General features: G+C 43.4%; 1 protein-coding gene across 4 annotated transcripts in view; it reads right to left on the reverse strand.

Annotated features, from left to right (window-relative positions):
* Positions 1-1,123: 1,123 nt before the first annotated feature.
* Positions 1,124-15,410, reverse strand: part of PPP2R3A (protein phosphatase 2 regulatory subunit B''alpha) — a 59,982-nt gene continuing 45,695 nt past the window's right edge. For 3 of the 4 annotated variants that reach the window (XM_030494172.1, XM_030494170.1, XM_030494171.1), the window contains exons 9-14: positions 15,221-15,269; positions 14,538-14,627; positions 13,365-13,540; positions 12,712-12,830; positions 10,271-10,377; positions 1,124-5,923 (exon numbers count right to left, since the gene is read on the reverse strand). In XM_030494172.1, the coding sequence (XP_030350032.1) occupies positions 5,827-5,923; positions 10,271-10,377; positions 12,712-12,830; positions 13,365-13,540; positions 14,538-14,627; positions 15,221-15,269 (638 nt within the window). In that variant the 3' untranslated portion in view covers positions 1,124-5,826. The remainder of the gene's footprint in view (positions 5,924-10,270; positions 10,378-12,711; positions 12,831-13,364; positions 13,541-14,537; positions 14,628-15,220; positions 15,270-15,410) is intronic. The other variant, XM_030494174.1, reaches the window with a different exon arrangement.

The following is a 15,410-nucleotide window of genomic DNA, read 5'->3' on the forward strand; positions in this document are numbered from 1 at the left end:
CTGCTGCCTCTATGCTGGGAATCACTCATGGAGAGCAGCCAAGGGGCACTTTAGCTCCAGCTTAGCCTGGGCTGGGCTGGCACGTGTTCCTCCTGCAGGCTCTGCAGCTGGGAACCCTTCTCAGCATTAGAAAGCTGCTTGGGGGTTTCTTTTCATATAGGAAGTGTGTGATATTTCAGCTTTCTTCCCAATCTGCTCGAAGACAATGATTAACTTCCAAACTTTATTAAAATCCCGTAGTTTGTAGTGCTGCATCAGAAAGAAAAAGCAGTTCATCAAATGTGTTGCTGTGGGAGGCTTCCTGCCCCAAAGTGTGTTGCAAAGATGGGAAGAACAGAGCTCCTTCTGGACTTCTGGTCATGTGTAGTGGTACCAAATTACTCTGGTGCTCTTGCCCATCCTGATGTGAACATGTGGAAGATCCTTTTTCATGCAAGGGAAGACATCTAAGCTTTCATTTTGAGTGGAAAGGCTCTTTCCACATATCAGGTGAATCACTGGTTGGGATTAAATCCCGGAGGGAGGAGGGACATGGGAACAAAGCTGGAAATGACACTTGGATTGTGTTGACCTTGCTGCTCGTTCAGTAGTTCATTCATGCAGGTACTTATGGCAGGGCAAGGAGCTGCCTGTTCAATGGAACACTGATAGACTTCCAAGGAAGAGATTGTACAGATGTGCCACATGAATTGTGCAAGGATTCTGGCGTGATCCAGAATAAAAGCTGCTTTTTACCTGATTGATAAAAAAAGCACCTCCCTGACATTAATTTTTATACAAATTACATTGATTAAAAACCTCCTTTTGCTAACTAACTGAGAAGTGAAATGGAAAGAAGAGCGGCTTTGCATGTTAGAATAATTCCAAGTATATGGCACAGCTGATGAAATTCCCTCTGAAAGGTACATGCTTCTACTTAAAGTGGTACTGAGAATGTTGTGAACACATCTTTGGTCTTAACTGTTACAATGGTCACACTGCATTGCCCCAGTATTTCTGGGAAGCAAGCCTGGAATTTTGGCTTTGGCAGGCTTGCTGACAGGTAACTGGATGGCATGAACTCAGCAACAGCCAGAGAGGAAGTGAACAGTAACACTGCCCCACCACTGAGCGGGGTTTGCACTTTAAATTCAAAAGTCCTTTATTCGCCAAAAAAGAAGAAAATACAAAGTAAAAATACAAAGTTCAAACCATGCCAGCACAAAATGTCTCCAAACTACTTTTACAAAGTATGAGAACCTTTATTATTAAATACTCCGTTTCTAAACCCATCACCCAGTGATAGAAGAGCTCAGAACACAAGGGTAAGCACTGTTTGCAGGTTTTTCTTACAGTAGCTCATGCTCTTTACTGAGGTTCATTTTTGATTGCATAGACCTAAGATACTGTGATTTAGAAACGCTGTCCTCTAAAAACACATAGCATTAAAATGACACTTTAGTGACCTTTTTTTTTTTGGGGCCTTTCAGGCCTATTTTGTTTCGGAAGCAAGCACAGTACCTTGGTGAGAGTATCTCGAGTCACTGTTCTTAAATCCTTAGTTCAGGAGAGCAGGAAGGTTTTCCACAGTGTTTCCTGTAAGCTGGAGCCTGGCTGGGATTTCTTTTGCTATCCATGTCTGTTTTGCAGCACTGCCGCTCGGTGGCAGGCCGCAGGAGGGGACCTGTGTCAGTGCCAGGTTTGCTGAGGAAAACTCATGCAGCAATTACTGCTGAGATTTTAGAAGAAGAAGAATAAATCAAGCTAGTACCACTGCAGCAGGAACCGTGGTTGTATCGAGCCGTATCTCCAATCTTAGCACTGCAGACAAAATACTTGCAAATATACAGATAAAGAGCAATGGTTTTGTAAGGACACAGGAGTTTGCCAGACAAAAGCAGACTAGAGAGAACAAATAAACAAAAGGGTATTTTGTTTTTATCATGCAAAACTGAATTTTACTCACTTTTCTGGCTACTCGTAAGGGAAAAGGAATCCAGCTCCTAGGACTTCAGCCTGAGCTGGGTTCACAATGAACACTGCATGATCTGTCTTTAAAGGTATGCAACATCTAAAGTGGTGTTGGCAGTTGGGGATAGAGGGAAAGTCAGAGCGAAGTGGACTCCTACAAGTTTTCTGTGTGGTGATCCTTGGGGTTGCTTCATTCTGGAGCACTTGCTGACCTCTGAAGCTGGCCTGTGTGGCAGCTGAGCTGGTTCAGGTGTCTGTGTTCACAAATATCCCGGTGATCTTACATTTGGACTATCCCAGAAAGAAAAGCTAAGAAGTAGGACAGGAGCTCCCAAAATTACCTTGCTTATATACCGCAGACTTGGAAACCTTCCATCCAGAGGAGCTGTGGACAGGGCTAACTCACCAATGGGGTGTAGAATATCTCCTTTAATTCAGCTGTGGCTGCTGAATGGTGGTTATTTTCAAAGGTATTAGTGAGAGAGAATGGATTTCTGCTCTTGGAGTAAATAATGTGAATTACTGCCAGTTTTGCACTGATACCAATGCTAGCAGTGGTGGTTGTAGCTTGTCCTTATAGTCACATATACGGTAAAAATTTGCTTTAAATGGGTTTTGGAGTTTTTTCTTTGATTAGCTTGTGTTGACCTGGGTTTAGAATACCTTTACTTTGTCATAGCAGCAGTGAACCTCTGTTTGTAGAAGAGAAAGCCTTGGGTTTGGGGACCAAAGGGCTCAGCAGAGCAGCTACAAGCTTGTCTGAACTGACTGAAGTCAAACCTTGAAAAAGCAACTGGTAATTTTTACCAGCTTCCTCAAAAAAAGGCATCGGTTCAGGCAGGCTGGTGTGGTGTGAGATGGAAGGCTGAACTGATTTGACAGGTTGAGTTAAAGCCCCTCTGCAAAAGGTGTACGAGGAGAAAGACCAAGTAGCGTGAAGTGGTGGGTGAACAGAGTGAGCAGGAACAGCAGCAGTGCACTTGAGGCACAACCAGCAAGAACAGAAATGCCAAACCAAGAGGGCGATGCACCAAGAGATGCTGGAGTACCAGCTCTTCAGTCCCCCACGGGCCATGTCTGCACCCAGCACACATCTGCTGCTTGAGAACAGGGCATCACTTGCTCAACTGGTGAGTCCTCAAGTCCTTCATCTAACTTCCTCCTAGTGTTATAATGGAACTGTGCATTCCCAGGAATATAGATCCCTCCTGGAAAAGGATGTAGGTCTGAACTCCCATAGGGAAGAGGAGCAAATGTAATACACAGAGAGGTTGTAGGATCACCATCTCTGGAGATTCTTCAAAACTTGGCTAGCTGAGGTCCTGAGAAACTTGCTCTAACCTTGAAGCTGGCCTGTCTTTGAATGAGGAGGTGGACTAGAGCCACATGGAGGTCCCTTCCAACCTGAATTACTCTATTATTCTGTACAGCAGCATTAGGAGAGCATCTTTTCTTTGAGGCACAAGGGCTATCCCAGGTTAAAAACTTAGACAATCACCAAGTTATTCTGGAATGAGGCTTTACATAATTTGCAAACTGGACATTCCAGTACTGCTGCTTATGGAGTTAAAAGCTAACAATGCTGACGTAACATGGAGGTTCAATTTCAGCCTACAGTGGGGTCAGGTTCTTCTTGTTCCTTTGAGGAATCTTCATCTTTGGAGAGATGTAAAATTTTATCAAACTAAAAGGCCACTCTGGACCTAGACAGTGAAGAAAAGCAAAGAACTACTTTGCCTAGGTTCCTTCAGGTACAAAGTGGATGGAGCTTGTTACAATTGGCAGCTGGATGACTTCTATCCCATGGTCATTCCTGCGGTCCTTGCCTAGTTTCTTCTGCATTTGGGCCTTTGTGGAATTATCCCCAATAAAGCTTTTCCCCTCAAGCTTATAGTCATGATGGAGATGAGATTCCAACACCCTGGTGTGGAACAGAGTTACTCGTGTGCTTACTGCATTCAAAGAGAGTTATCTGGGTTTGGTTAGAGTGCTCCCTCCTGCTTACATCTTTTATTATGGAATGGAAGTTACTTTGTAGTGTCTTTCCTAATAACCTGGGCATCCAGAAGTTTCGCAAGTATCAAATCCAGGATCCTGGGGGGGTGTTTATGCTTCTGGGTAAAATAGCAGCTTTGTTCAAGAAAAAGAAAATAGATCTCCAAGCTCAGTACAATCTTCCTCTCTTCCAGAATTTGATCCTGAGGAGAGTCACTAACCTCCACCAGGCAGCAGTGTATCCCACCTGGGCATCGGCAGGCAGGCGTTGTGCTTCAGAGGCTCCTGGAAAAGTTGAAGCTGCATTGTAGTGATCAGCCAATTACTTACTTGGTTATTAACACTCAGAGGTATCATCTAGGGATTAGTGTTCCATTGTGCTAGTATCTGTATGTACTAAACACACCCAGCTAATAGTCTGCATGTGTATACACAAGTTCTCTATTAACTGGATGGCTTCTGGCTTTAGTAAGGAGGTGCCTGCTTGAAGAACTGATCATGGCATTGGCAGTTGTCTCCTGGGGATTTTGGCAGGAATGTCCTGAGGAGGCATGGTCTGATAGTCTTACAGTGAGGTAAGAGGAAATACAGTGTATACACACCAACCAAGCATTACATATTTGGGCACAATTATGACAGTTAAAATAAAATGACAGCTGAAACCTGTCCCAAGCTGGAGAAGGTAAGTACCAGATACTATTTGTGTGTCTATGATGGCTACGATTGAGAACTGGTAAGAACATGTTACAATCGTCTCTGTGCTGAATCACAGACAGCTGCTAGTCAGCAAGGAGAAACACCTCCAGCAGCAGAGCACGTGCTATTACTAGAGCCACCAGTTGTGATTCTATGGGGAAAGTAAGGTTATTTTTGCACTTAAAGCAATAATTCATTAGTTAGTTTCCTCTCTGAGACAGGGGTGGAAGTATTACAGACCAAGTCCTTTACTAGTTACAGGATCCCTCTGATAACAGAAATATAGCATATGAGGTGAGGGTTAGATTTTTAATTCATTGCCTCAGCTTAGTCTCCTGGAGGAGGCTCCAGGTTAGCAATACAGGAGAGGAGGAGAACACAGGGAACGGATGGAACTGGTGCTCACAAGACACAGCAGTTTCAACACACCAGCTGAGCAGCATATGTCTTGTCTTGTAAATACACTACAGAATACTTCTACAGAGACAAAACATTAGCCTGAGGAAGATCCTCTTATGCACAGGAGAGTATGTAGAGATGCTAACCATATCAAATTCTTAGATAAACATTACATCATGTAGTGCTTTAACTGTCCACACATTCATACAAGTAAAATATGTCCAGTATCAACCGTAAGAGCCTGTGGTTTAAAAAGCACACCAGGGGACTTCCCTCTCCCCAGGTGCAGGCATGTTGCCTTGGTTTCCAGGACACTGAGAAAGAAGAACTTCATTGTGACTTGGTTTTAAAAGGTTTCTAGACATACATGTAAACTAAGTTAATTTGGCAGCTCTTCTGTCACTCCTGGTATGAAGTCAAGGGGACAGAATGGCACAGGACTGAACTGACTGAGAAAGGACCACTGTAGATGTTGCATGCAGTTGTTACAGTTAACCATTTGATGCTGGCATTTATTGCACATCTGGGGACACAAGAGGATTTATATATAAATGAAACAAGGTGCAATCACCATTTTTAATGAGCGTGCATGATAACACATTGTAAAAAGCCTTTTTATAGAAATTACCTTATTGCAATTACACAGGAAAAGAAAAGGGGTTCTCAAGTTACAGTGTACAAAATAAAGCACATTGCTCCAATGACGGACTTAAGAAAAATCCCTAAGTGTCTCGGGACAGAACACTATCCAGTTTGAAAGATACTGATTAAATGTCTTCCATTTCTCTATGCTGAGAGATCTGAGATAACTAGTTTGTCTGACTTGTCTCCAGTTTCAGGGGGAGATAAGACTTCATCTGTGTCATAGTCTTCTTCAAATGATCTGCAAAGATAAAAGGTATGTCTTTAAAAGCCGTGTTTTGCTGGAAGTGTTTTCAGGTAAGTTATTTCAGTGGCTACTAAGCCAGCTGGCTAAAACACAGTAGCATGCAAGATACAAATATCCTCCTCCAGGTTAACAAGACACTGAAAACAGTGCGGTAGTAATCAGCATTCTGATAGCTGACATGACTTTGTGCTCCCATCCATCATCATTCCCAGGTTTTGGAACAACTTTTCACTGGTGTTCAGCATTCTAAAATTTGAATCCAGTTTCAGTAACAACTGTCAGTAGCTTCACAAGTAGCCTTAAGAGTTCGGGGTAGAAATAAAGTCGTCCAGTCATGCTTCGAGGCCCTAGAGGAGATTTGGCTTGCTCAGACTCGCTCAGAAACACCTGGTTTCCAAAGCATCTTCTGGTTTGGGGTATGTTTTGACATCCATAAAACAACAATTGTGGCCATGCTGTTATGTTCCTCTCTCACTCCAAGTTTAATATCCAGGCCTTAGCATTTATGGTCTGAGGAGGTTTGGCTGTGAATTCTCAGCTCCAACCAGTTGTTTTATTTGGGCTGGTTTGGTTCTGTGCTCTGCAGCAGAGGGTATCACTTTAGGGTTCTCATCCCATTCCTGTTCCTGAGAAATACCATTTTTAGTGTGCTCCAGTCTCAGCACTCTACAGGTTAGTTTCTCAGGGCTCTCAAGAAATGAAAATTCTTCCTTTTGTTCTGAAAGCAACGCTGCTTATGAAGGAAATGTTGCAGCAGATGTTCCAATGGCAAGCACAGGAATAGCTCTGGTTTCTCCAGTGGTAATTTGTGCTGCAAAAAGGTTAACTCCTGTGATACCCCAGCATGAATGATGCCAAGGAGGAGTTTTCTACCATTTCTTGTGCTGCTCTTCCCTTCTGTAACCCAGATGCAGGCACAGCAAATCCTTAAGTGCCTGTCAGTATGTATGTCCTGCTGTGGGGAGGATTCTGTGCTATAATCTGGCGATCCCTATGTGAAAAAGAGACAAACAGCACAGAGATCTTCCTGGACAACATTGTCATCGTCTCTTCTATAAAGGAAAGCACCTGCTTACTAATTCTGCCACCTTCTGGATTCTTGCATAAGTGGGAGAAGGGAAACAGTCTGGATCCTACACCAGTAACTGCTCTGATCATGCATGTAAAGGTTGTCAGTACGCAACGTGCACACTTCTTGCTTCTGCAGTACCCGCCGGGAGCCGATGTGGCTCTGCCTCCTGCACGCCTGCCTGGGGAGGGACTGTGCATGTCTCTCTGTGCCTCAGTTTCTCTAATATCTCTCTGGTTTAAGATGATGCAGCTGAGGAAAACTTTATTTCCATTTAAACGCTGTTCTTAGGGATGTTCCTATAGTGTCCCCTTTTCCTTCAATCTCACCAACTTCTGCTAGCTTGCTTCCTTCTTCTGTATGTGAAATGCAGCCTCTGTCCTGTATTGTTTACCTTGCATGTTCACCAGCACTTGGAGCTGCATTCTAGTATTTTTTATCCAGTGCCTTTTGCTTCTAGACTAAACCTTCTTATGTCTGCTTCAAAAGGGGCTTCCCATTGTCCTTTCCCCTGTGAGTTACTTTTCCACTTCACTCTTTTGCTCCTTAAGGCTCAACAATGCCTGCCTCTCCCATCTTGGAAAAAAATCCCACCTTTATGGCCAAGAAGCATCCAAGGGACAGCTTTTCCCCAAGATTATCACTAAAGATAGTCACCTTATCTCCTTCCAGGCTAGTTTCAAAACTTCACAGTCCCATAAATACAAATATGGGCTCATGTAGATTAAACACCCGTTCCTCAAGACTCAACCATGGCAACTCTAGCTTGTTACTCCAGGAAATTCTTTGTCCTTCTTTCAAGCAAGCATTTTGCCACTCAGTGGTTCAGTGATGTGCTTCTTCCCTGTTTTCCTTATGCTGCTGGGTTCATGAAAGTAAGCAACTGAGCCATCAGCTGACTTGAGGGAGGCAAAAAAAATGGCCTGAGCTGCCTAAACCAACATCATCTGCTCCTGTGTCTTTGTCCTGCCTCAGAGCAGGGTTGCTCTGCGTTGTGCCCTGGCTCCTTGTTGTTCAGGTGAAGGGGATTCTCTCCTACCAGCAGCTGACATGAGAGGTCCTCTGCCTCCTCATTTCTCTTCCTATGGAGAAAGGTCTCTTTCCATGAAGGCAGTTGTGGTTTCCATGGTTGAAACTGGTTTCTGGAACAGTGAATGAAGCGGTGCCCACTTCTGTTAGGCAGGCAATAGCCTGGACTGCACAAAAGGATTTCTGCAAAACCAATGCTTGCATCTACACAAAAAGCTTGTGTTGGTCAGGTTCAGCTATTGGTTCTGCCTTCAACCAATGTGTGTGTATGCTCACCAGGGAGCATACTCTCTCCACTGAATCTCATGCAGAGATGTATGAAGCAGAGCATGGCTGAGAAGTGTTCAGATCAGCTTAAGCTTCCAGTGGAACATGATGCTTCATTATTGTCTTGAGCAACACCACACCCTTCTCATTCTTGGTGACTGTAGCTCTCAACAGAGTCACGGCATCCTTGAAGTCACTGAGTATCCACTATGTCTTCATGAGATTCCTATTCCAGGAGCAATGCTCACCCATGGGCAAGCCTGCAGACAGCCAGACAGACACTGACTGGGTTTAGAAACTTTCCATCCATAGAAACTATGAACAGGGCTAAGTCACAGATGTGGTACATGCTAATTCATTTGTGATTGCAGAATGCTGGCTATTTCCAAATGTATTAATAAGACAAATACCAGTTTTCTTATTTTGTCAGCTAATCTTCTGGTCTCATAGAGCTCATAAATTGTCTTGGTTTTGTCCCCACTCCCTGCTTCTGTCATCCTCAAAGGACAACAGAAATAATGTATGTGCAAAAACTCAATGCCTGTTTCTGGCAAATTTGTCTGGGCATCCAGCTCTTTGTTTTTCCTTTTCCCTTCCTTTTTTCCTGCATGGTCTGTTGCTATGCTCCACAAATGAGATCTAATCCTGCTGCCATGACTACAGAGCTTTCCAGGGGCTCTTAAAAGCAAGCAGCAAGGTTGCTGACATGCTCTTTACAGGAAGACACAGAGCTGTTTCAGACAGACTTCAACTATCTGACATAATCTGTCACTTTTCCCCTGTTTTTGGTGAGTCTGGGGATTTATGGTCCTGCAAAGCTCTTATGGCAGACTCCTGTTTCTTTTCTGTGCTGAGGACACAGGTGTTGCAAGGCAGCTGCAGGGAATACAGCAATTTTATCTTCCATCCCGTGTTACCTCATCTTCCATTGTGAAGGCCACAAAAAGGCAAGGCAGCTCAAAGGAGATGAGGGAACAGCCCATAGCTGTTTGGATGCACATCACAGGGAGAGAGGGAAACATTGCTCTCAATAGCTTTGCAAATCTCTGGGGCTAATTAGTAGGTGCTCCTGTTAGCCCAAGCAATTTTCAATAGGGGAAGTTTGAAAATTATGCAATCTTCTCAGTACTTTAATTACTCAACAAATACTGTTCAAGAATGGATGAAATCCTGAATCATGCAAGATTAACATGGGGTAAAAGCATTCTTTGGATGTTTGTTGTATTAACCTCGAGACTTTAGAGTAATATTCTCCAGAAGATACTAACACAAACACAACTCTGAAAGACAATTGTACTGAGTCTCCATCAAAAGCCTCTGCAGGAAGCCACTGTACACAGAGAAATTCTGGAGCAACTGCTCTGTTTAAATTCATTGACTCTAAAGGTACTGGACTATCTGTCCATAATTTTATAGAAGGCCGCAAAAATGTCTGTAGTTATTGCAGAAACCATCAGTATTTTAAAGAAAAGATCTCAACAGACTTATTAAATGGATTAAAATGTTGAAACACAGCTAACGAAGAGCACAGGCTGATAGGCATGAAGTTTGACAGAAAGTAAAATTACTTGACTAAGAAAGTCTCTGCTTGGTATAATTAATGTAACAGAGCTCCAGCTTCTAATCTATGAACATGGTGTGACATGGTCAATGCATGGCCAAGACCAGCCAAAGTCATTTGATTGCTTTTTTTGTGTGGTTGCCAAAAGAAAAAGGCTTTGTTCTTTTTCCCAGCTTCTTCATTACTGCAGCGTGTGTAGCTGATTCAAAAGGCTGCCCACAAAGCAGCCCATTGTGACCACCTCACCAACACTGCCTTTTGGAGCCACTCTTTCAGGCTTCACATGCTCCAGTGTTGAGTCCAAATGAGAAGTCCACTAATCCACTACCTCTGTTAAAAGTGACATCCACATCCTACTAACCCTGAGCTGGAGCCAAGGAGCGCATCTCCAGGGCAGTGCAATGCTTGTGCTTACCCTTCTTGCAACTGTTCATTCCCAGACTCCTCAGCCACAAGAATCTCATACTCTTCAGCAGCATATCTGTCCCAGTCAGAGGGTTCAGGGCCATCATTTTCAATGTCCTAAAGAAATCAGAAAGTCAAGCACACTGTCCATACAGCTGTTTGCAATAGGTCTAAACGTGAACCAGCAATGCTAGGAACAGTAAGCGACTATATAGAAACAGCTGGTCAAAAACTGCCTTTAACTGAAAGATTCACAATTATCTTAAACTATTTTAACATCTGCCCATAAATGACTATGAAAAAATACATTGCTTAGTCAAGAAAGCGGACCTGAGCTGCCAACAAACAGCCCACTTCATTTCAGAAACGCTGAACATTAAGAACCACACATTTTCTTTGCTCCAGCAGAGCAAGCCCCGCATCTGTGCACTTTGTAACTGGTTAAAGAACTGAGTGATTTAAAATCTTTAATTAAATGTCAATTGTAACTGATGTTTTGAGGAAACTTTCACAGTTTGCTAAGTGTCCTGGTTTTGGCTGGGATAGAGTTCATTTTCTTCACAGGAGCTAGTATGAGACTACGTTTTGGATTTGTGCTGGAAACACTGTTGGTAATTCAGGGATGTTTTTGTTACTGGTGAGCAGTGCTGATGCAGAACCAAGGCCTTTTCTGCTCTTCACACCACCCAAACAAGAGGTTGGGAGAGGACACAGCCGGGACAGCTGACCTCAACTGACCCAAGGGATATTCCATACCATATGAGATTGTGCTCAGCATATAAAGCTGGGGAGAGAAAGAGGAAGGGGGGACATTTGAAGCGATGGTGTTTTTCTTCTCAAGTAACTGCCAGGCATGATGGAGCCCTGCTTTCCTGGAGATGGCTGAATACCTGCCTGACAATTGGAAATAGTGAATAAATTTCTTGTCTTGTTTTGCTTTGCTTGCATGTGTGGCTTTTGGTTTATCTATTAACCAGTCTTTATCTCAGCCCACAAGTGTTCTCATTTTAACTCTTCTGATTCTCTCCCCCGTCACACTAGGGTGGAGTGAGTGAGCAGCTGTGTGGGGCTGAGCTCCCAGCTGGGGTTAAACCAGGACACCCAAGTTTGTGCAAGTTTAAGTAACAGAGTAGCATCATTACAAACATCTGGCTCTTTGCCATTTACTATAGCATGGGGAAAATAAGTTATCTCCCAGGGCCCACTTGACTGCTCTTATGATGATCCAGTTTAAGCAAGCAAACAACAAATGAAAAAGAGAGGGTGGTTCTGGCCTGGGATATATTTAAGCCTTGAATCATGGAACCACAAAAGTTCTTACAGGTTATGTGGGAACAGCTGGGAAGGAATCAGAGTTGATTTTGGCACCCGCTCCACTTTACTGTACTTGGACCAGATAAGAGGCTTCTGGGAGATAGTCTCTAAGCTGTAGTCACATCTGGTTTCACTGGATGTGCAAGGGGAGCCAGAAGTGAGGGACTTTACACCATGATCTGACAAAACTCGGGTCTCTGAACATCCCACAGTTAGTGGTGAACAACAACCACAAAATACAACATCCACAATCTCCTCCTGTATTTTCGCTGCTTGGGAAGAGGGGATGATGAATGACAGTGCAGCCAGGCACAATCTGCAACATCCAAAGCTTCCATCTAGTCTGCCATATTTGTGACTCGATCATGGAGCTGGCATCTCATCTGCCTCAGTCCCTGTGTTGTAAGGAAGGTCTGTTCTGTTTAGGCTATGCAAAAATAGCTAGTGCTGTGTTAAGGATCAGGCTCCAGTCCAGATGTTTAATGAACTTCACACGTAGCCTACAGCTGTGTAGGGGATGGGAAGAGACAAATGGGATCTCAAGTTCTGAATCTCACAGCTCCTTTCCAAACTGAGTGAACCAGGTGCCCTTCCAGTGCAGCTGGACCCACCCTACTCTGAATTAAATCACTGCAACTCAGCAGACTGGTCATTCTCTCTAGAATTACACACCACTGCCCGTGCTGGTGCAGTAGGATCAGTGATGACAACCAAATCACAGAACTGCAGTAGTATAACTACATATATATATATGTAGTATAAAACTATATATATAGTAGTATAACTTGTATTACTACTACACAAGTAATATATATATATACACACACTACTACATATATACACTTTATATATATATGTAGTAGTGTAACTTGTGTTGGATGAGAACCAGAAGGTGTCTAGTCCCAGCCTCTGCTCAAATCAGGATTTGCTATGAGGTCAGATCAGGGGGTTCAAGGCTTTGTCCAGTCCAAGAATAGAAGCTGCACAACCTCTCTGTGCAACCTGTTCCAGTGTCTGACAGGCCTACTTGTGGAAAAAGTATTCTTATGTTAAGTTGGATTTTCCCTTACATCCAGTAGCATTCCAAATACGGGAATTTTTCAGAAATCTGTATTTAGAAATAAAGATGATTTATACCTTTTGCACTGCAAAGGGATCCCTCTGTTCATTGTCCAGATATTTCTCTAAATTGAAGAAAGTGTTGTAGAATACATGAGCCATTCTGCACCTCTTCAAGTCTCGCAGGGTTACTCTTCCTACAGGAAAAAATCCCCCACGTTATTGTGCTACTGAGTTCTTACTTAGTGAGAGACTGGACTTGGTCCTTGTCAGTCTCATAAAAGTTTTAATTCTAACACCAATACTACTACAATATTACAACATTTCTTCCCAAGTCTGTAAAGGATTTTTAACATTAATCAATAAACATGTACATTTATTAGGCTTATATCTCACATACATATGGAGGTTTTTCACATTCATGAGAAATATGAAAGAATGTGAATGGGGATGGTCCAGTTTCATAATCTAGACTGTCAGCACATCCCACAGCTGCAATATATGAGACTTGTTGCTCCAATTCCAGCAAGTTAATTCACAAGGTCTCCTGTTTCAGTATTTCAAACCTCCTGATGCATAACATGGGACAATAGCCAGTGTTCAGACTTTGACCTTGTGCAGTAATTCCAGCCCTGTGATTCTAGCACTTATAGATGGATTTCACAGTGACACTACCTTCTCAATTCACCACAGATCAAAGAGGATGGAAACTCCCATTAAACAAGACTTACCTTCCCTCTCTGGCTTAACGAGATCAAGCATCTGGCACAGCAAGTCATGAAATGGCAGTGGTTCTATGCCCATCACTTCCATCCGCTCACACTGCTCCTCATAAAAGTACTCCAGTTCATACATAGAAAGCACTCCATCCCCATCCAGGTCCATGCACCGAAACCAGTACTCGATGCTAGAAGAAAGAGACAGAGCTAGTGAAAGCACAGCACTGCACTAGGAAATCCGTACAGCAGAGATTGCAGCAATGCACATTCCCCTTTTCTTATCCTCTAATCCTCTTCTGCCCAAAGGATGGCATAAAACCGGGTATGAAGACACCCTTTGGGAAGAATGGGGACACAGGCCAACACTCTAGAGCATCTCCTGTTAGCCTTCTAGGTGGCTTGTGAGCACAACATGCTCATGACCTGTTTCACCTGGTAGCTGTAGCAAGTGTCCACTGTGCTGCAGCTCAACTGGCTCATGTGGGTTAGGGTGTCCCTGTCTGATTCAGCAGCAAAAGTTTGCCAAATACAACCAACTCTAAACCCAGGACGCTGGTTGTCCCCAGGTGACCCTGGTGAGTGATGAGGCAGGCACGGTATGCACTTATTTCCTCTACTCCTTCATACAGAAGGCAATGATTTCAGGCAGTTGCACACTACATCCTCCCTTCACCTCTGGATAGTCCAACATTTATGAAGTCATCTTCTCATTTTTACTCTTAAGAATCCCTGTCCTAACAATCACATGCAGATCTAGTTCAGCTCTGCACAAGCCTCCCAGTAGCTCTACAAACCAGGCACACAGGCAGGTTCTACAAAGTGACACAGCAAAGTTTGCCTACAAACCCTTTTTACACATTTATGACATACACAAAGGGAACGTGTCCATCCGCTGCAAACATATCATGGGTTTATCCCCAAAGCCAGTGCTTCGTGACATGGAGCAACCAAAGGGACTGATGACTACCAATACACTTCAATATTACAAGAAAACTCTGCTTTACACAATTTCTGTGCGAGAAAGGCAAATTATTTGACCAAGCATTGAAAGTAAGTTGCTTTCTTCTTAATAATCACTGGAACTCAAGCTGCCATCTCTTACAGAAAGCAGTAGGTCACATAAGTTTTCTATAATCTTATCTACTCATATCAATACTTCTACTAAGACACAGAAATCAGTCAGACCTTGTAGCACTCCTTTTGTCTTCCTCTGAAATCAGAAGCCACACAAAATCAGCGTAACTCATACGGCCTTCCTTTTGAACTTCATTGCCTCTGAAAGATACATGAAGAAAAATAATAAACAAACCAACCCCAAAACCAAACCACCAGGCTCCTAAATACTCAGAATGTTATCAAACACATTTTTCAAAGGCCTCAAATCATTGGTAAGAGAAAATGGGGCATGGTCACCCATTTAGCCTGTACTCCCTGCCCCCTGCAGCACCCATCCTTGTGTGCTTCCCCACAGGCACAGCACTTGCTGCCTTGCTGTCACTGCAGAGCTGAGGCTCATCTACCACATCCCTTCTCACAACAAGTGCTGGGCTGTTTCAGTTTTTGGAGACTTTAAAGCAGGGTTCTCCAGCTATCCCTGTGCCACTGCAGGGCACAAAGACACAGTGCTTCCATGTTCCCTCCAGCTACGCCCAGCTATTCTACAATGAGGTCTATAGGTGGTCATCCTATGGGATATTTGTATTTATTTTCTTAAGGTACTTGGAAGTCTCACTCCATTTTCAGGGAGCTGCAGCACCACGTTGGAAACCATTCTGATCAGTGGGGATTTCTGAGAGTATCTTGCATTTCTAATCAGCCTGACAGAAATTCCCTTCGCTTCCATCCCCAGCCAGTATGCTATTCCTCACCTCACCACAGCGCCGCTGAATATTCGCTCAATAATCCGGTTTGATAAAGCTGGAAACAAAGAAAACATGGAGAAAATGAAGCCACAGATCACAGGAATAACTACAGTCAATTGTTTATGCTGCATCCACACAAAGCCATTTCCCGCTGCTAAAGGAATGCTCTATCTACACCATCTAACCACTACATGGT

This window comes from Strigops habroptila, chromosome 8 (assembly GCF_004027225.2).
Source record: "Strigops habroptila isolate Jane chromosome 8, bStrHab1.2.pri, whole genome shotgun sequence".
NCBI classification, from domain to species: domain Eukaryota; kingdom Metazoa; phylum Chordata; class Aves; order Psittaciformes; family Psittacidae; genus Strigops; species Strigops habroptila.